This window comes from Anas platyrhynchos, chromosome 1 (genome assembly GCF_047663525.1).
Source record: "Anas platyrhynchos isolate ZD024472 breed Pekin duck chromosome 1, IASCAAS_PekinDuck_T2T, whole genome shotgun sequence".
NCBI lineage: Eukaryota > Metazoa > Chordata > Aves > Anseriformes > Anatidae > Anas > Anas platyrhynchos.
The window spans coordinates 9,590,153-9,611,405 of NC_092587.1; the positions used below are offsets into that span (position 1 = coordinate 9,590,153).

Consider the following 21,253-nt stretch of genomic DNA (forward strand, 5'->3'; position numbering starts at 1 on the left):
TGGATGATATTTATATGTACCATGTGTATCAATCAAGACAGGGTAATACGAAGGTGGTGTTCTATTTTGAAGGAAGAAGAGGAGGAAATCTTCTTTTATGGTTACTCTCAGGTTGAACAAGGATATAGAGATGTTACTTGTAATTTTGTGAGATTGTGAGAAAGTGGAGACTTTACATGTAGATTTCTCTAGTGTGACAGGACTTTTTTTTTTTTTTTTTTTTTTTTTTTTTTTTTTTTTACCATTGGGTATTTTTCTAAAAGCATCTGAAGGGTTTAGGAGCACAAATTACATCTGAAATTCAGTAGGAGGTAACCTCTGACTGTTAGATGTTTAATCAAAATCATACCAAAATTTACTGTAAGAATTTTCTCAAGATTGAAATTGCAAGAAAAGTGCAATAGTTCATAATATAATTTGTAAATGTTATGTGACATGTTCACTTTTAATCTCTGGTTACACTGCTTATGATCAACTCTGCTGAATTCTACCATCTCAAAGACAAATGCAGAAATACCTCAATTTTTGACTGCTACTGTTTGCGAAGTGTTATTGATTCTGAAATCTTTCAAATACATGTCCAGTTTTATTCAAATAAAGCTTTTATCTGTCTCTTTCTTCCAAGACATTTAGCCTACCCAGCATTTTACAGTTAATTATGCATTCTCAGGCAGAAAGAGTGGAGACATAAATTTTAAAGACAGTTATTTCTATGTATTGCTTTTCGTTGCAGTGCTGAAAATTGCAAACATTGTCAAGGTACAAACTTAGCTAATGTATAGAATGCATTTTGTAGTGGACTTCACCTATTAAATTTAATAGGCTTCCTTAAAATTCAGAGCATAGCAATAGGTTGCATACCTTTGGATTCCTGTACAAAATACTTTGAAATGTCATTTAGGAATTCATCTTTCTCTTGTTCTGATTTAAAAATAAATAAGTAAATATGACAGCAGGATAAATATCTTTTATATTTGTGGGATTTGGAGTATTTGCAATGGTTTGTGGGAACAGAACAAGGGGAAATGTCCACAAAATGGATCACAGGACGTTCCACACCAACATGTGAAATAACTTCTTCATGGTAAGGGTGACAGAGCACTGGAACAGGCTGCCCAGGGAGGTGGTGGATTCTCCTTCTCTGAAGATATTTAAGGCCCGTCTGGATACCTACCTGGGCAACCTGCTCTAGGGAACCTGCTTTGGCAGAGGGGTTTGACCGAATGATCTCTTGTGGTCCCTTCCAACCCCTAAAATTCTGTGATTCTGTAATCTTGAACTAGATACCTGACCAAACAAAATAAAAGCTGAATGAGGCAAATCCCACCAACAGTACAAGAGAATGAATTCTTACATAAAAATCCATCTCAATGAATTAAATAAATAAATCAATAAATAAAATAGACATAAATAAACAGACTTTTTTTGTATTAGATTTTCATAAATATTCAAAAGTATTTGGGATGTACCAGGAAGACCAGGATGGAATCACAGATACGTAAGTGCTAGTTACCTCAAATTAGGTAGGCTTTCTGAAGACAGTGACGTTTAGCAGCTGAATACTTGTCTCTATTCTGTGAATTAAATCTTTAAAAGAAACTATTCTTGTTAATTAAAGAGAATGGACTTTGGTGTAATAACATAATAATTTCCACATAGCTCCATTCACTGATATTTAGAGGTGCTGTTCTCAGTAAAACATGAGTTTATTTCAGCATGTGAGGTGTAGCTAATCATTTTATCATTTTAAATTTGCCTATGGAATATTATCTCAAAATCTGTATCTGCTGTGAGTAATTGATTTGTCAGGAAAAACAAACAAACAAAGAAACAAAAAAAAAAAAAACACCTTGAAAATTTCCTTTCATCTTTTTCATGCTTTCCATCTCAATTTTCCCTCTGCTTTTGCCTTTTTTTTTTTTTTTACAATGTCTCCTTTCTCTTTTCATTCTGTTTTTTGTCATGTTGACGATTCCAGAAAGCCTTACATATACTGTCAATCACATGCCATCCTGCCCAAGAACATATGCCCCTGAAAATCACATGGGATAGCTCATTTTTATCCATCTTTTCAAAGGAAATTCAATTTAACAGTCATTTTGAAGAGCATAAAACCCTGACTTCTGGCATCTTCAGTTTAAATGAAAGCACCAGATTCTCTTTCTGTCAAAACACTGAATCTCTCCATAGGAAGAATTCTACCCTTACCAGATTGGTGTGGTAATAAGCATGTAGTAAGCAGTACACCTTAATAAATTGAGCCCTCAAGAGACTGGATTGTCTGTGTTTCATCAGAAGAGGGCTATGATTATTTGAACCATATGTATCTTTCAAAACTCAAGGGTTTTAAAAATTGGTTCTTTCACTTGTTAACACTTAAGATATTAAACATAATGTAAAACATTTTATGCAAGCATAATGTAAAAATGACATTTCTTTCCATAGATATGCTTTCTTCCATAGAAATGCCTTGGATGAAGTGAATAATGTGCTCAAAGACTATTTCATGGATGGTTCTGTCATCCTTAAACTGAAGTAATTTTGTATTAAAAATATCTGATTTCCATTTCTGCTGGAAAGTATTAATAGGCAAACATATTTCTGAAGTTTTGTGTCATGAATTCTATGTTTAGAAATATATATATGTATAATGATAATAACAACAATTATTATTGCATACAACATTATCACTTCTTATCACCAGTACTCAACATGTTTTATTAAATAAATAAGGATCATTAGGATTTGAAATCACTAGAGAATTTTAGGCAGTCACATTATACTGGTTTAATATTGCTCATAAGAGTAGATGTCTATTCTTTGTACTGAGATCTGGGGCAATGTAATAACAACAATGGTATTATGTTATTTTGCATAAGCAAGAAATATAAGAAATATGGTTTAACATTTTCTATCACAACCACTTTTTTAAAAAAATGTGGTTGTGATAGAGAATATTTTAAAAATGTGGTTGTGGTAGAGAATATTTTAGGATTGTATCTACATTTTCTGAAAAAAAAAAAAAAAAAATCACACTAGAAAGCTAAACAATTCATTTTGATAATGAAGTCCCTGGTACTAGGAATATTTCATTATGACTATAGAAAATTTATTTGAATGCTTCCCAAAATTTGCTATTTATCATCAAAATGAATAAAAAAAAATCATCACTGTGCAAGCAATATCCTATTATGTGGAACTAAGTATGGAATCAGTGTAGTAAACTTAATTTAAAATACCTGAAAACATATGCTGAGAGCCAGTTTGTTGAAAGCATGTTGTGAATGCATTAAAGCAATTATCTTTTGAATTCCATTTAAATATTTATCACTTTTTGGGATAATCTCATGCCTGTTGTTTCTCAAGTTCAGATAAATACAGGAGGAAAGCTATTATTAATATGCAGTTTGACAAATACTTCATGAATATTGGTGTGGTTACCTAGCTTAAAGCTAATGGATTTAACTGGGGAAATGGTAGTTGAGCTCTGGATTAGGCCTTATGTCTGAAGCCATAGTAGCTCTTGTAAATCAAAAGTAATATCCAGAATTTTTTAGGGTCACATATCTGACAGAAGACAGATAACACAGATACCTACAGTATCATTAACGGGTACTGTAAATGTTATCAATTGATTTACAAAGAAGTTTTATTTTAAGACAATGTCAATTGGCTGTAGTTTCTAGGTAGGTTTGATTAATTATGAAAAATATCCAGATTTTATTATACTGCATTGAATTTCTTTTTAAGAAATAGTAACAATAGCTTAACTATCAGATTTTTTTTTTTTTAATAAAATGTGCTTCTGATTAAAATTACTATAAATCTAGCTTGCATGAAGATTATATGTGTTTATTTTCAATTTGATATACAGTTCCATTGCAGAAGTTTCCAACAAGAACTAAAAACATTCAATACCATCTAAGCATAATTTTTGTTCGTTAATAGTGTGTAGCATATCAATATTATGTGCCTTGGTAGATTTATAATGGTCAAATTTCTGTTTAGTAATTAAAAACAGACCAGTTACAGTGGTCTGTTTTAACTGAACATAATATTTTGCCACTAGGGAAGAAAAACTAAATATTTGCTAGATGTGACAGGCAAAAATATAATAACGTGAAATGGAAATATCAAGAATCAGGACATGAGCTAATATGATTAGCTGTGTTAAAGGATTTCAAATTCCACTGAAATTTTTCTGCCATAAACGAAGTAGAAGTAGAAGAAACAAAAATATAACCTATGATTTATTAAATGTTCTAGTTATAGATTTTTCCAACATCCTTAAAGAGAGAAGAGAGACTATACTGTGTATAAATTGAAAATCTTCTCATCTGTCCATACCATACCTTTCAATTTCAGAAACTTTTGCCTCTGTAATTTAAACAAAGTCACAGACAAAGGTCTTTAAGGAGGGTGCTTACTTTTCACTATAATTAAACTTCATCATTAGATCCACACATTCTTAGGAAGTGTCTAGAAAAGCACCAAAGAAAAAACATTTTTTGGGGACTTTGCTGCATCAGCTCACTTTGTGAAGCCAATTACATTCTCCAAATATATCTAGATAGCGAAACTCACCTGCTGTTAGGAGCAGAGGTTGAATCATGTGAGAGTATTTATGAAATAATGGGTTTTTACTTGTCATTACTGGACTTTGTTTTCTGTCTCCTACCCTGCCAAGTTTCTGAGGCTTCTGCCTGCCAGCCACAGAGATAAAACCTCAAGCAGTGAAAGCTCATACTTCAGTCTGGCTCTGACTTCTAAGTTTACCTCCTACTGATTCTAGTTCTCTAAATGGCACTGAAGTATCTCAGGATCCAGGTATTAATAGTATAATGACAACTTTCACCATTACTACTATATTTTTGAATTAGCTTGTTATTTGCATATAATTCTGCCTTTAAAATTTTATTTTATTTTATTTTATTTTATTTTATTTTATTTTATTTTATTTATTTTATTTTATTTTATTTTCATAAGATTTTACTCACGAACCTCATGTAGCCACATTAACTTTAGCTGTTTCTGGATGTTTTACACTGCTTGCTTTTCTGTTGCTCAACTGACACTTTTTCACCTGAGATAGTGACTCTAATTAGTTTTGCAGCAACTGATGACTGATGAGCAGGAAAGTAAAATTACTAATGCATTAGCTCATATTCAGCAGCATAATTTTGGGGTGAGTTTTCATCTCTACTATTTTTTCCAGGGAAGAAAATTTCTACCTCCTGTTACCAATTTTAGTGGAATATTGCCATTTAGAGGTCATAACCTTCTCAGAAAGATCCAGCCACTTGTAAGATTATATTTATGTCCTTGTGATGTATGAATCTTTAGAGTACCATTGAATATTAACCTTTTTTAAAGTACTGGTGGTTTAAAACTGAAGGATACTTGCACAGATTGATATTATCATTAACCTATAGTTCATAAGCTGCATTACAGATGTTTCAGGCTGTCTCCATATGTCTCCTATTTGTTTTTCTTCCTTTTTCTTTCTGTCCTTGTTAGGCACAAGCAGATTCTGGTTTTCACTTGTTCTATAATAGCAAATAGTTGAATAGAATACCATTATATAAGGCACACCAAACTTTTACAAAGTCTTTTCCAATATGCTGATAATTGGAAACATGGAATGTCCTCCAAGTGTTCACAGTACCTCTATTTTATATCTATGGCCTTTTACATTATTGATGTGGACAGAAGGCAAACCCAATTGTTACCTCTTCCTGTAAAGCAACACTGAGATGCACATCTTACCTATTCAACATGTTCAAAGTGCTAGACTCATGTGTCAGTGCCCTGCATCTGGAAAACATCTTTGCCGGAAGAATGTTCTGCAGAATTAAGTAGTGTGGGAGGTGAGACTACATCTCTGTAGAATTTGAAAGGGGAACCAAAGACTTTTATGAGGGCAAAAAAGGGCAAAGGCAATAGACTGTTGTGGTGATGTAATGCTATGGAAAACAGAGCAGAGTAACAGAGACTTTTTCACTACCTGGGAAAATAGAAAACAATGCTGAAATAATATTTATTTGCATCCAAGGTCTAATGCTATACATTCCTCACAATGTTTTTTAATTTCTGAGAAACTGGACAACTCACTATACGCTGGCTATTGTGAAACAGTAAAAATTTTTCTACATTTAATGTCCTAAGCATATTTTAGAAGTTATAAAGAATGAGGTTTGGAACTACATGATCTTTAAGGTCTCTTCCAACCCAATCCATTCTATGATTCCATGATTAAAATAAACAAAAACAAAGCAAAAAACAAACAAACAAACAAACAAAAAAAAAAAAAACACCACACACACACACCAATATTATGAATATAACTAGCATTGCTTGACAAATAACTAATAGAATCCTGCTTGTCAAAGGGATTAAGTATGAATATGTTCACTGAATTATATTTGTTATAAGAAAAAGTACAGTAAATAGAATCTGTCTGAATATTTGCCAACAAGCACTGGCAAAAAGACAACAAACCTGAATGTTTATTCTCAGCATTTAAAGTGGGAAGAAACTAGATTTGTTCTACTTGGATACTACATAGTGCTATTATGAGACATAATCTAGCAGGCTGGATTTGCCTTCACTATAAGTATAATGAATATATAGTGAATATTTACACATTGAAGCAGTAATTTTTTTTGTTAAGATCATTCATATTGTAATGGTGTGTTTTTATTTATTGTGTAGAACTTTTAAGTTAAAATAGTAAAACACTATACTATCATTAATATCACTTTCTCAAATTTGGGGATCATTACACTGAGGTGATTTGTTCATCAACTGTTAGGAAAATTAATAGTCTTTTTTCTTTTGTCCTTTGTTTTGAGCACTAACAATGCACTCTCCCTCAAAAATTATTCTTTTTTTTTTTTTTTATCATGCGTTTTATTTTTTCACAGAAAAACTTTATAGAAAAGTGTTTTGTTTTGTTTTGTTTTGTTCTGTTTTGTTCTTTGTGTTGTTCTTTTTTTTTTTTTGTTTGTTTGTTTGTTTGTTTTTCACAGAAATCTGTGGAAACTCAGCAAACAGAAGCGTTGTACTCATCTGAAATCTTTACCCATTCCCATGTGAGAGAAGCTGAGAGTTTTTCGTCCATGTGCTAGAACAGTTACTGTACTTTATTCACTAACTCTTTAATATAAAATGTACAGACTATTTTGAGCACTAGAGCTAGCACATCTTTCCCAGAAAAGCAATTTAACTACTAAATTAGTGTCATGCTCTTGCTTGTTCGCTGTGCCTGAACCTGAAAATTTTGTTGCACTGCTTCAACAGGAAATGGAGAAAGCATCCATCCTTCTCTACCAATCTAGCAGCTAATAGGTTGTGATTAGTCCTCTTTATGGAAAGAGGAAGATCTGTGTTTCGATGCATTTAGAAAAGGAAATTGAACTCATCTCATGTCTGCTATTCCTCAGGTGACCAATTAAAACAATAAAATATTTTTTTAAATATTAGTCAGTACTATATTTTCTCTGTCCAGAATTTCAGAGGAAATCACAGTTGCACCTGATCTTGTAAGTGTTTTAGATGTGTTCAGTATAATTGCAGGTATTAAATCCTAGGATTAGTTAGAAGAACAACCTCTTTTTGGCTTGTGCTCAAGCTTAAGTATGAGCTAGGAACAGAACTGTTCAATTTAAGGATGTGGGTATAGCCAGAAGCACAATGCTTGACAGCTTGAGGAGTCTATAATAACAAGGTAACCCTTGCAAGCATAAGCTTGGTAATTTACATGAATCCATATATAAGCAAGAATCAGTTGCTTAAATATGACAGGCATCTAGTGCCATTTTAGACTCCCTGGGATATCCGTCCCATTTTCTTGGTATTCAGAAGGTGCTGTAACCTATTTTTGTATACTGTCCTAATATCTCAGATATCCTACAATGCCCAAAAAACCTAGTACCTTTCAAAGGAGCTGCATAATACTAATAAATTTGTATTTTTATAACCAAATTGTACCCCAGATCTCCCTGCTTGGTGTTTTGCGGCCCTTCCAGATGTCACATTTACTTCTGTGCTGATCTCTAAACTTACAGCAAAAATATGCCTGTATAGATACGGTGGAGGCAGACCTAAAAATACCTCTTTTTACGAGCTTGATCTTGAGAGATGTTTAATATAGTCAATATTTATTTAAGACAATTAAAGATATAGGTGTACTTGGCAGGACTGTCTCTTACATGAGAAAGTTAACAGTTTAAATGATCAGGTAGAGGAATTCATTGTGCTTAGTATTCTCACTGAAAACAAGCAAGTGATTTCTCTGATTTAATTAAAGAAATATTGTCTTGCCTATGAAAAATTTGCATTCAGGACAAGATGAAAGTAAATCGAGGGAAGATACCAGAGTATCCTTTCATGGCTTGTACATAATTAGAACTTTAAAATGCAATTCATTTTCCACAAAACTGACTTGAAAATAAAATAAACTGGATGTTTGATATGCTTACTAATAAAGTCATTTTATTTAGGACCTAAAGAATATTAACCTAAAGAATATTAAGAATATAATATATACCTAAAGAATATTAAGAACATAAAGAATTTCTAGTTCTTCTTGATCTAATTTCTAAGCATTTCTAATTTCATCACAAAAATAAATAAATAAATGAATGAAACAGCAATCTGCTGTATTTACTTGGCAAGAGAAGCTTGCATTGAAAATACCATCTCCACATTGCTATTCAATCTTGCACTAGGTGTATCATTGCCAAAAATGGTCAGTGCATTAAGCTTTGACAAACAAGACTCTTGTTTTATTCATCATGATACTCCTCTCTGTGACTTATTTTTCTGTTTGTTAAATCAATCCAAAAACACACGTGCAAATTGTTTTAACCTCTTCTGTTGAAAAATGTAATGGAAAGTCTAGATATTAAAACAGTTCTCCACAGCTATTTAATTTTTGAAGATAGCTCAGGAAAGAAATCACTTGTGAGGTTGAATGACTCCTTTGATTAAAAGAAAAAATTATCATCTAAGGAAACAGTTTTCAGAAAGTAGTTGCTTTAAGCCTCTGTTGACATGAATCAGATCTAGTAAACAAATATAGCAAAATATATTTATCTAATTACTAAACTTCTTCAATGCCACAAGAACAATATAAATACTAATTTAAAATAAAACTAAGTTGTGTTTGTTGTATTGAATTCATAGAATCATAGAATGGTTTGTGTTGGAAGGGTCCTTAACTGTCATCTAATTCCAATCTCCCTGAAATGGACCTCCCACCTGCCACACCTCCCACTAGACCAGGTTGCTCAAAGCCCCATCCAAGCTGGCCTTCGATAATATTATGTTAATTAGAATGCCAAATTTTATGTTAAAATTATATAGCTATTAAATGCTAAGTTTATTTCAAGTAAAAAGAAATATTTTTTCTCTTTTCTATAATTTAAGATGTAAGTAAGGTATCTTTTGAGGAAAATTAGGAGTCTTCCCTTGAGACTAAACCAGAGACTTAATCTGATATTTCATACCAGTTCCCCTGTGTATTGGTATGACAGAAAAATCCTTTTTTCTGTTCAACTGGAATATTTCTCACATATGTTATTGTGTATAACTTTTGAATGTTGAGTAACAAATTGCAAAACAAGAAGAGGGAGAGACAAAGAAATTCAAAAACAAGAATCTGAGTAAACCCTACTGGGACTCTATTTTGTTTTTATTCACACAAGAATGGAAATAAGAATTGTTGTCCAGAGAAGGGCAACAAAGCTGGTGAGGACAAGTCTTACAAGGAGAACTAGTCTTACAAGGTGCTACTGAGGGAGCTGAGATTGTTCAGCCTGGAGAAGAGGAGGCTCAGGGCCGACCTTATCACACTCTACAGGTACCTTAAAGGAGGCTGTAGCTAGGTAGGGGTTGGTCTATTCTCCCATGTGCCTGGTGACGGAACGAGTAGGAATGGGGGCTAAACCCAGGGGAGGTTTAGGTTGGATATTAGGAAGAAATTCTTTATGGAAAGGGTTGTTAGGCATTGGAATAGGCTGCCCAGGGAAGTGGTTGAGTCACCATCCCTGGAGGTCTTTAAAAGACGTTTAGATGTAGAGCTTAGGGATACGGTTTAGTGCAGGACTTGTTAGTGTTAGGTCAGAGGTTGGACTCGGTGATCTTGGAGGTCTCTTCCAACCTAGATGCTTCTGTGATTCTGTGAAAATTAGTCATGATCAATCTTTCTGAAGTAAGAGCATTTGAATTCAAATACAGAACTCAGATCTCATTGGTTTGGAACACCCTTTCCTCGGAGAACTCAGGACACATTTTTAATAGTGATGTGAATTTTGGTAGTTTTGTATTTGGGTCCCTTATGAAGCTGCCATTCTTAGCTTAAAGATGCAAATCAATTTCTGAAAACCACAGAATATATGACCGGCATATATGGTATCCCATATATGGTGTCCCATACATGGATGCCAGAGTGTTACACCAATGCAAGAACTTTCCTTGACACATGAACTTTCTCCTCCTTTCTCTTCAAGGACTTTCTCTCACACAGTGGGGCAGTCCTCTCACAGAAGACCAGATGAGGGTCCACTTTTAATTTTTTTTCCCCTAGCTCTGGGACCATCCCACCTCTTCCATCATCAGCTGCTGGGACACATCTAAACAACTGGGAAAGTTATGTTTAAGGACAGCTGTGAGGATAAAACTAAAAGGAACTTAGTGACTTTTACCAAGAGTGACTTTTGTTTCTTCAAAATGAAACAATTCACCATGATACAGATATAGGAATATAGTTCTTTCCCTCAGTCCCAGCTCCGCTGTTTCTAAAACAGTCCTAGGGCACTTCTTTTGAGACTTCCCAACAACAAAATGATTCTTAGCCTCTCCAACATGTTGTGAGCCAAACTGTGCTCTGCACCATCTGCTTCAGAGTGCAGAAAGACCCCCAATGCTTGCCTCTTTCTTCCTTCCTTCCTGAGGCCTAATTCCAAGTTTCTGCAACATTACACAGGATGAATTTTACTTTCTCTGTGGAAGTGACTTTAGTCTGGATCATACACAACTAAGCCACAGATCCCCTTAACTGTTCAACATATTTCTTGACAAAATTAGTAATCACTTGGAAAAATATGAGTATGTATCTTACAGAGTTTATACTGTTATTGAATTTAGTGCCAACACTTTCCATGAAGTAAGTGGACACAGTGCTGGGTTTAAAACAAGCTTTTTACTTTTCTTTTTTTTTTCTTTTTTTTTTTTTCACATTTCAGTTAATGTCCTTTAGTCCAGTGTTTTTTGTTTGTTTGTTTGTTTGTTAGTTTTTTTTTTTTTTTTTCCTTTTTATAAAATATTTGGGAGAATACTTGTTCCCCCAACACCAACCTGCACAAAGATTATGATGTAAAGATTCACATACAAGTCTTTTGGAAAGCTGATTCATTTTGAAAATTGTTCCAAATTGTTCCCAGGTGTTTTGTCTCTTTCTTACTCAAAGATTATATGATTAGCATTTTAATGTCCCACAGCTTCTTGTCTAGTTCCCTAGGAAAATATGAAAATGAAGCCATGAAACTAAGCTGTATGGTATTTATCATGTGTACTCTGTTTGTCTTTCAGAGCTCTGGGATTTAAACAGGACATCAGTCTTTCATAGCCCATTTGGATATCTTGGCCTTCATATTATGCTGCTGGATGAGTATCAAGAGCGACTGTTTGTGGGAGGAAGAGACCTCTTGTATTCCCTCAGTTTGGACCGAGTCAGTGACAACTATCGAGAGGTGGAGTAAACAGATATATATATTTATCACTTGGTTTGATAATGTGTATCACAAAACAACAGAGTTTGCACGAGTGGAAATGAGATAATGGAGTTCTTGTAGATATTAACATTTTGTGTATGATCTTTAATGCCATGTTTATCTGTAAAAAGAATAAAATAAAATACGCTAACTATCATTTCTTTTCCAATGAAAATGACTCTTGATAGAGATCTGGGAGTCACATAGTTATTTTTCAGTCTCACTTTTTTCAACACTTTTACTAAAATTTAAAGCATTGCACAGCACATTATATACACCTAACTTCTGTATCTCTGCTATACAATTAAGGCTCAATCACTCCCTGTTATTAGTATATTAGAATTAAAATTAAATTAGAATTTTTCTACAGCACCAGAAAAACAAACAAACAAAAACATAAGTTATAAGAGAACACATAAACTATGCAATAGCAACATAAATCCTTCAATTAATTTCTACCCCTTTCTACCCCAAGTCAGTGCTTGTAAGTACTGACTGAAAGTATCATTTGAAGTCTACTTTGTGGTCTGTGGGAGGAGAAAGGGGAGTCAAGTCACAGTGTTTCAGATTCTTTTGTTTCTGTCCCTTCTTGTAAATGAACAGCATATTCTCATACCAACATCCTGGTCCACTTCCTTATCTCTAAGGGCATGTTCTGTTATTGTGAATAGATATGTTTTATCCTTTTTATAAACAGTTTGGGAAAGGCAATCTTAGATATAGGGAAATAGAGATACTCAGGGAGGCCATTTGTGTATTTATCTACATTTAATATATATATATTTATACATATATATAAATTATGTATTATGTATTATGTATTGTATGTTATATATTATATGTTATATTAATAATAATTTTTTAACTCCTCAGAGGTCACTATTACATACTGAGATTTGCTCCTCCATAGTCAGATATGAGTTAACTTCTTTTCCATTTGACAAAACTTATTAATATCCTGTACAAGATATTAGAGCTCAGGGATATAAAGACATTTATGAGGCAGTTTCTATAAAATAAGCTTTTCTTCCCTTGCTTATTCCCTATTCAGCAGTAAACTTGTATGAAGAAAGATGACGGAATAGAACATTTTATGCTTCTGTCCAAATACCATTGTTCCATCTAGACACACTTTGAAAGTTTGTTACTCTCTTTTTTGTTGTTTTAAAATGGAAGATCAGCCATTTACTCTGAAACTGTATGCTGTCTTGAGACCTATGTTCAGAGTATGACAAATTAATGGAAGCTCTTCTTGCTTACATGCCTACTTTTATGATGTGCAAAAGATGAGACACTGAAATAAATGGAACTTGACCTAACATGTTTTGAAACATGACCTCACTGGGACTTATCTCCCTTGAATACAAATGTAACAATCTTTTTCTCTTTTCCCAGTGTTCACTCAGTGCAGATCTTACTCAGTGATGGCTAGGGAAAACTTGATTGTCCCACAGCACTATCAGCAGAAGTGTGGAATGAGACATTTCTGTTATATGAGAGCTTAATTACTGAGATATGCTGGGGAAAGTTCTTGGAAACAGGAGACCAGTTAATTCATTACTAACAAAGTTATGTATTAAGCTGCCTTTAACTGTGTGTTGATTAGCCTTTGACCTTTTCTTTCAGACTGAAGACTTTAGTTTAATTAATCTAAGATACCAGTTCTAATCTAGAGAAAGTATAAGAAGAAGAAGGCAAGATTCTGGGTTTTATTTTCTCTCTGGTAACCAGGATGAATCACTAGCTGCAGCAAAACAGAAGAGATCTTCCAGAAATTTGGTAGCTTTGGGGTAGATCTCATTGTTTTTTATTCATTCATTTATAAATTTATTTATTTATTTATTTATTTATTTATAACAAATAGCTTATGTTTTTTAATCCATTGCCATCCCATCTTCCACAATTTGAAAGATGAGTATGCTCTCTAAAAACAAAAATAAAACCCACTCACAGCCAGATATGTATCCCTTCTGCCATAAAATGACCCTGTAATTCCTCAGGTAGTCAGTTCTAGCAAGAATGTCAGGAGTCCCCCAAAGAAAAACAACAAAATGCTGAGTGCATATAAAATGCTTATGTTTTGAGACCTATTGGCTTTCAAAGTAATCCAGTATTTCTAATTAACTCAACATGTGATGTATGTATCCCATAAATCTGCATTTGATAAACCACACTGTTCCTTAAAGTTCAATTCTTTACATCTGCCAAACACAAAGCAGCACTCTCAAAGATAGATCATAGGCACACATTATTCTGAGCACCTATAGTATACAGTAAAGAAAAAAATGTATAAAAATGGAAAATATCACTTAGGGAAGGAAACTGTTCCTGTCATTCTTGTATAAGCAGGAGATTTGAGGAGAGCTCACAAACATGGTGTAGACCTTCTTTGTCCTATTGGACAAACACAGGGTATTGCTTATCCACTGGTCATATTCTATTTCCTTGGCCTACTTTTTATTTTTATTCTTTGTATCTTTCCTTGCATATAATACACAGAGTTTTTCTATCTTAGTGTTTAGTACGTCCTACTATAAGTTTTTGAAACAAAGATAATTTTTTTTTTGGTTTCTAACATTAATGCCCTAACAATATCAGTGGCAAGAATGATGGAGGCCAAAATGAAATGAAACTTCATTACTACTTGAAACCATGTGTAAAGCCAAATCTGCAGAGGTACCCTCCATGTGAACTTTGCTTTCCCTAGAGATTTCATTTCCTTTCATACCACCTTTGGAATCAAACTTTGCACATATTTGGGATTTGATCTAAAGTCTTTAAGGCTTGTAACGAGCTAACATACTGATAGATAATTTTATTTGATATCTGTTGCCAAATTTAATTTATTTTTAAAAAAGCATTACAGTTAATTTTAATTGTTGTCAGAGCAGACCTTTGTTGGCAGAAAACTTGAATCAATGCTGGTAGTTCAGTGATCTGACAACTTTTAGAAAAGGACAACCACTGGTTTGAGAGCAAGCAAGGAGGACAACCTCCTTTCCTCTCCTGTAGAAGTGAAATTAGATTGTACTTCCTATTTGTCCAAAAACTCTTTTCAGATATTCATTCTGTGCAGTTTTTGCTTTAAAGTGTTCAGGAAGGGCCTGCTATGAAGAAAAGCCTTCATAAGTACAGAGGCTTGTCCAGGCAGGTTTCAATATGCTGTTTCTGTTTCTGATCCATGGTGAAATAACTCCAGGTTAGGATTTATGTTGATGTTGTAATACATAATAAAGCCCTGACAACATATCTTGTGTTTCTTACCTCTGGTGAAGCTAGCTGTATTTCTGCTCTAGACCTAGCTGAATATAAGCCCACTGGCTTGCATTTTCTTTGTATATGAAACATATGCAAACTGAAGTAAGAATCACGTAAATTTGATTATCCACTGGAATTACTTTGAAAGAGGTAAGGTGGGTATGTATTTGTTGATACATACACATAGTATCTCCCAGACATAACAGGCTATTTTTGCAGAATTTGCATTCCAGTTAAACACAGGTTATGTGTTAGTTAAGCAGCATGTATTGACTCAAAACAAGAACTGGAGTTGCTTAATTGCTCTGTCATATACCACAGTTCAGACTAGTTCACACAGTAGTACATTTTAGCCTGAACTACTATGAAGTTGATATAATTTCTTGAAATCATTTTTCATTTAGCATGCCATCCTGATTTTTTTTTTTTTTTTTTTTGAGACTAGTGACTGAGTATTGAAACTGTTTGGAGATTCTAATTAGGATTCCAGATGCAATTAAAAAGTTTTTTTTCCCTATCTGTAACTATCATTTCTATTGACCCTATTATCCCTATAATTCTTCTATAATTCTTTTTTTTTTTTTTTTTTTCTTCAAAGAGCATGTTTAAGTATAGCTTTTTCCTGTCTTTTCAACAAAGAATTCTCTTCAACTAAGAATTATATCAGTCAGATATCAAGGATAACAATATTGTGGTGCAAGATGAGAAAACATCACTAAACATGAAATTTAAAAACTTACTTCACAGTAATCTGCAGTAGTGACAACTCTTAAATGATTATGTCCAAAAAAAAAGGTCAAGCTTGTAGCCCTGTGAAATGTATGTTAGTGTGATGTTATTCCAGCCTAGATGCACAGGAAAATTTCTCAACAGTATGTATTGACAGCTTGCCAAAAGATTTAAATCCTGGCAAAGAACCAACTCAAAGTTAAAGCTGGTAGTTTTCATGACTCTAAAGCATAAACATAAGGAAAAATTAGATGTGGCATGTTAAAGGCTACCATTACAGTTGATTAATATCTGGATATCCATGCAGTCCAGAAAAATATTATTTATCTCAGTTAAGGGAAAATGCACTAATTGCACAAATATACTTAAGTACAGTAAGTACACCTTGATAAAGTATTATTATGTTAGGCCATTTACTACCTATTTCTTTTCAAATGATCATAGAGAGACCAAACAGTTGTATATCGGCTGTGTAAACCCAGCTAAAAAATTCTTGTGAAGATTTCATGATTAAAAGGAATGATAACAACAACAACAACAACAACAACAACAACTTTTTTGGTGTTTTTCAACACTTTTTTTTTACTACACACATTTTTGAGTACTACGATCAGACTTAGTATGCAAATAAAATCAAATTTTGAAGAATGCTTTGAATCTGATGTGTAGAGTCTCTCTAGGTCTAAGTATAAAAGAATCTTGAAGAGATCAAAATCTTAATGCTTGTTTAGATTAAGATTCATAAGCTTTGTAAGAAATTACTTCAGGCAACTAACATGAGTTTGCCTTACGTGTAGGTAACTGGCTATGAAAATACAAGCTAGATTCCCACAGCTCTGCATAACTGATGGAAAAGGTGCATAGATGACTGCCTTTCTCCTTCTGACAGACAATTTTTCTATGACAAGCTATGATAAGTATCCTAATAGGTAATACACATATGTCTGAGACAACAACAAAAACAGGGTTTCACTTGGAGGATTTGTACGGGAGTCAGTTTTAAAAAGCAGATCCACAGAAGAAGTGGTAGATACAGTACAGCTACTGTTGCTCATTAACCTTTTTATAAGAACAGTCCACCAAGGAGGGAAATCCCTCCATCTCTGCAAGATGGTTATGCACACATCCTCCACTTCTCATCACAGTATGCTAAGGACCAAATCCTTGCTGCTTATTCTGCATCTGCTTTTCAACCTTCCAGATAAAAGGGTAACAATGGCCTTTTTTTGTTGTTGCTTGTTTGTTTGTTTTTGTTTTTAAATTATATATTTATTTATTTATTTTATCTCTCTCTTAATCCTGTTTATGTATTTTAATCACTATCTCTTAAGTGAAGAATGTGTACATAAAATATTTTGAATAGCACTGGAACTAAGTACAAAAACAATCACCTACACACATTATATTTGATAACAGCTTACAGAGTCAACTGTTCATTCATGATGTGTTTTCTCAGCTTCTGCATTCCTAACATCCCCTTGTATCACTTATGGGCTAAAAAGAAAACAAACCTACAACATTTTAGCCTACCAGTAAGAGCACGTCTCCGTGGTTGAAGTTGTGGCTTTAAACTTTTATACTCAAGAGATCCTAGAGCTCACATCTCCTAACTTATAGGCCTTTGGTTAAGAACAGGCTGTTCCCTACTCCATCCTCTCTGCCAATGAGCAAATGAAATAGTAAAAGACCTTGACTTCTGAGCTTTATGCTGAATAAACCAGGAATGATGACTGAGTGAGTGCCTTCACATGACTTCAACAGAATTCAGCCTTCCAGTACCTAAAGTGGGCTACAGAAAATCTGTAGAGGCGCTCTATGTCAGGGAGTATAGCAATAGGACAGGAGGAATTGTTTTAAACTGAAAGAGAGTAAATGTAGAGTAGATATAAGGAAGACATTCTTCACTATTGAACACGTTGGCCAAGAACATTTAAAATTGTTGCCTCATCCCTGGAAGTGTTCAAGACCAGGCTGGATGGGGCTTTGTGTAACCTGGCCTGTTCAGCCTGGAGAAGAGGAGGCTGAGGGGAGACCTCATCGCAGTCTACAACTTCCTCGTAAGGGGGTGTCGAGAGGCAGGAGAGCTTTTCTCCATTAACACCAGTGACAGGACCCGCGGGAACGGGGTTAAGCTGAGGCAGGGGAAATTTAGGCTTGACATAAGGAGGGGGTTCTTCACAGAGAGGGTGGTTGCACACTGGAACAGGCTCCCCAGGGAAGTGGTCACTGCACCGAGCCTGTCTGAATTTAAGAAGAGATTGGACTGTGCACTTAGTCACATGGTCTGAACTTTTGGGTAGACCTGTGCGGTGTCAAGAGTTGGACTTGATGATCCTTAAGGGTCCCTTCCAACTCAGGATATTCTATGATTCTATGATTCTATGGTCTGGTGGGAGGTGTCCCTGCCCACTGCAGGGTGGTTGTAACTGGATGGTCTTGAAGGTCTCTTCCAACCCAAACCATTCTATGATTCTATGACTTCAAGCTTTTTTTAATACAGCTACAGGATTTGTAACTTGTTCTATATACTTGGATTTTTTTCGGGGTAAAATTATTTCAAGAAAATGAGGTAATATAATTCAAAAAAAAAAAAAAAGAAAGAAAAGATGGATTTAATTTTAAAATGTTTTCCAGGTATAATAATAATTTATTACTGGACTATTGACAAAAATATCTTAATGATGGCATCCATTTTTTCATACTTATTTGTTTTCAGCCAAGCCTGTTATCACTGAAGTGAACATGATTTTGTTTTCACTTTTAAAAATTCGAAGAAATAAAGTAACCATTCCAGTCTGCTGAGTCAATGTTTAACATTGTTTTCATCCAAATAAATCATGCATTTGGAATGGAATTATTTTTTTTTTTTTTAATAGTAGATAACAGAAAAATGATCCTACTTGTATAATTTGGCTTCACTTCCAGTAATTGACTGTGGAGAGCTGATCCTACTCCCATGAGGTTGATTGCTGACCCTCATTAACTTCACTGTAAGCCTTTTTTTTTTTCTAACTGCCACTTAAAGAAGGAAATCAGTAGTTCAAAATTAATACTCTAAGGGAAATTGTTGGAAGTCACTGACAATTTAGCAGGGACATTTCTACTCAACTTATATAAAATGTCCAATACATTAACTTATTTTAAATGTGTTTACCAGTATTAATTTTGCTGAGTTACCCTATGCAAAACTGTTACAACTAAAATATGTCACCATCTTGTACATTTTTATAGATATTTTTAGCTAAATTATTTGGCTTGAAATCTGTTCAAAATGTGACAGAAACTTGATTAAATTTTATAGCATGTAATAAAATAATCTCACATGAAGAGCAGTGGAAAAGTGATATTAATATGATCAGACTGCCAATTGAATTATTTCCTGTTTGTTTGTTTCTCTTCAGATTCACTGGCCTAGTACACCTCTTCAGGCAGAAGAGTGCATAATTAAAGGAAGAGATGCTGTAAGTATCATTTATTACAAATCAAATATACTTTAATTATACTCATTGCTGACCAAAAACAAGGATTCAAACATCCCTAAATTTCAGATAGATCAAAGCATAGATATAATTCTAAGTGTTGCAGCTTAAAAATATGTAACCACTATGAATACACTAAATTATTAGTTTAATTGCTTTTCAAAGCAGCTCAGAAACAGGTCATGAACACTTATCATCTGAACTTTCTCCTAATTCTTTCTCTGGTGACAGCAAAGAAGTTACCTTAGTAACTACTTTTCCTATTTCTATTTCCCTTTCTTTTTATACACGTATAATACCATCTCTTTTCAAACCTTTTCATATTCCAATTCATTTCTAAAATTCAAATCCTCTAAAAACATTCAAAAATCAGATAAATTATTAGTAATTATAAGATATATTCAAAATTATTTTGCCCTATAGGTTTTCTTCACTTTAAATTGAGTTATATAAATATTTTATTAATAAACCTAGAAGCTGTTCTGTTCTTGTGTTTCATTGCTTTGACTTTAATCAGTTCCCAGGAAAAGACATGAAAGCTCACTGACATACAGTGGCTGATATCATTGGCATGACAGGATTAAAGTTCTTCTGGATGGGAGCTCTCCATAATTTTGCAGTGCACCAAGCTCATTATCTGCACCTCATAAATACACAGCAAATACAACACTTAATAAATCTCACAGCTGTGAGAGCTCACACTGTACCAAAGGATTTGAAAATGATGATAGTTTTACAGCAACAGTGATAGGAACACAGAACAAGAAAGGGCACATACAGTGGTTTTCCACAAAACACAGCAATCAGGCAGCCTTGATGATAACCACCACATATTCACTGTGAAGCCTAGGAAGCAATATATATTCCAGTTGAGGTAAAAGCATGAGAAACATCCACATTAAGGGAATGGATGAATCAGAGTGGAAAAGAGATAATAATACTAATAATAACAACAACAACAACAACAACAACAACAAACAACAATAATAATTTATTAGAAGTTCATTGCATTTTTCTGGATGCTTTTGGACCTTTGAGGATTTCAGGTGTCATATTGAATATGGTGTTTTTCTATACTATCTGAACTTCATGGTCATATTAAATGAATCAAAAATCTATGGTGTTTCAGTTTTATTTAATACTACTTTTCAGCATAGGCTGCAATTACACTAAACCTCTGTCATTTTTGCTTCACTATTACATGACACGTAGTATTTTCTGATACTTTGAAAATATTCTTTGGGTTAAATAAATACATAAATAGGTATGGTTGTTACAATGTAATGTAAAGTTTTCACCCTCAGACTCTCTAAGGATTCCCTAAAATTTGAAACTTTTAAAATTAAAAGTTTAAAATCCATTCTACTAGTGGGTCTTCAAACATGCACTGTAATGAATATGATCATTCATTACATATGTTTCCCAAATTCTCTCTGTGAAAGTCAGGTGTCTCATTTTTAAGAAGAAAAACAGAGAATTTTTAAATAAACAAAATAATACAGAGTTGGTGTCTTAAAAACAAACAAACAAACTAAAGGAAATAAAATGTTAAAATTGTGAAAGCTGGAAATATTTCAATACCAACAAATAGTGAACGATCCTCTGATCCTCATTCAAGGCCTAATTATGTGTGGGACAATGTTAATGGGTAATGCTAATTAATTCCAGGGAATCCTTAGTAATTTTCATTAACATGCTCAGTATTCAGTGAGCTAAATTGCTCAACATGCAGAGAATCTAAATTAGAAACAAAATTACTTGCCTTCTCATCCTCATTTTTTGTAGACATAAATGAATATTGGCCTAATGGTGTTATATCTTAAAATCAACCTTTTGCCATTTCTAAGTTCTGAATTCTATTTATCACACTATAAAGTCTCTGAGAAAAAACAAAACAAAACAAAACTCATCAGTGGTCTTTCAAAGTTTTTTTCTTGTTTATTTCCATCTTTATTTTCCTTTGCAAAAGATCTGGTGCTCACTGCATAACTGATATTAAGGAGGTCTGAAAAT

At 33.7% G+C, this 21,253-nt stretch overlaps 1 protein-coding gene across 2 annotated transcripts in view; it reads left to right on the forward strand.

Moving 5' to 3' along the window:
- SEMA3E (semaphorin 3E) overlaps nucleotides 1-21,253 on the forward strand; it is a 153,485-nt gene that overhangs the window by 68,591 nt on the left and 63,641 nt on the right. For both annotated transcript variants that reach the window (XM_005015471.6, XM_005015472.6), the window contains exons 2-3: nucleotides 11,593-11,753; nucleotides 19,163-19,222. In XM_005015471.6, the coding sequence (XP_005015528.1) occupies nucleotides 11,593-11,753; nucleotides 19,163-19,222 (221 nt within the window). The remainder of the gene's footprint in view (nucleotides 1-11,592; nucleotides 11,754-19,162; nucleotides 19,223-21,253) is intronic.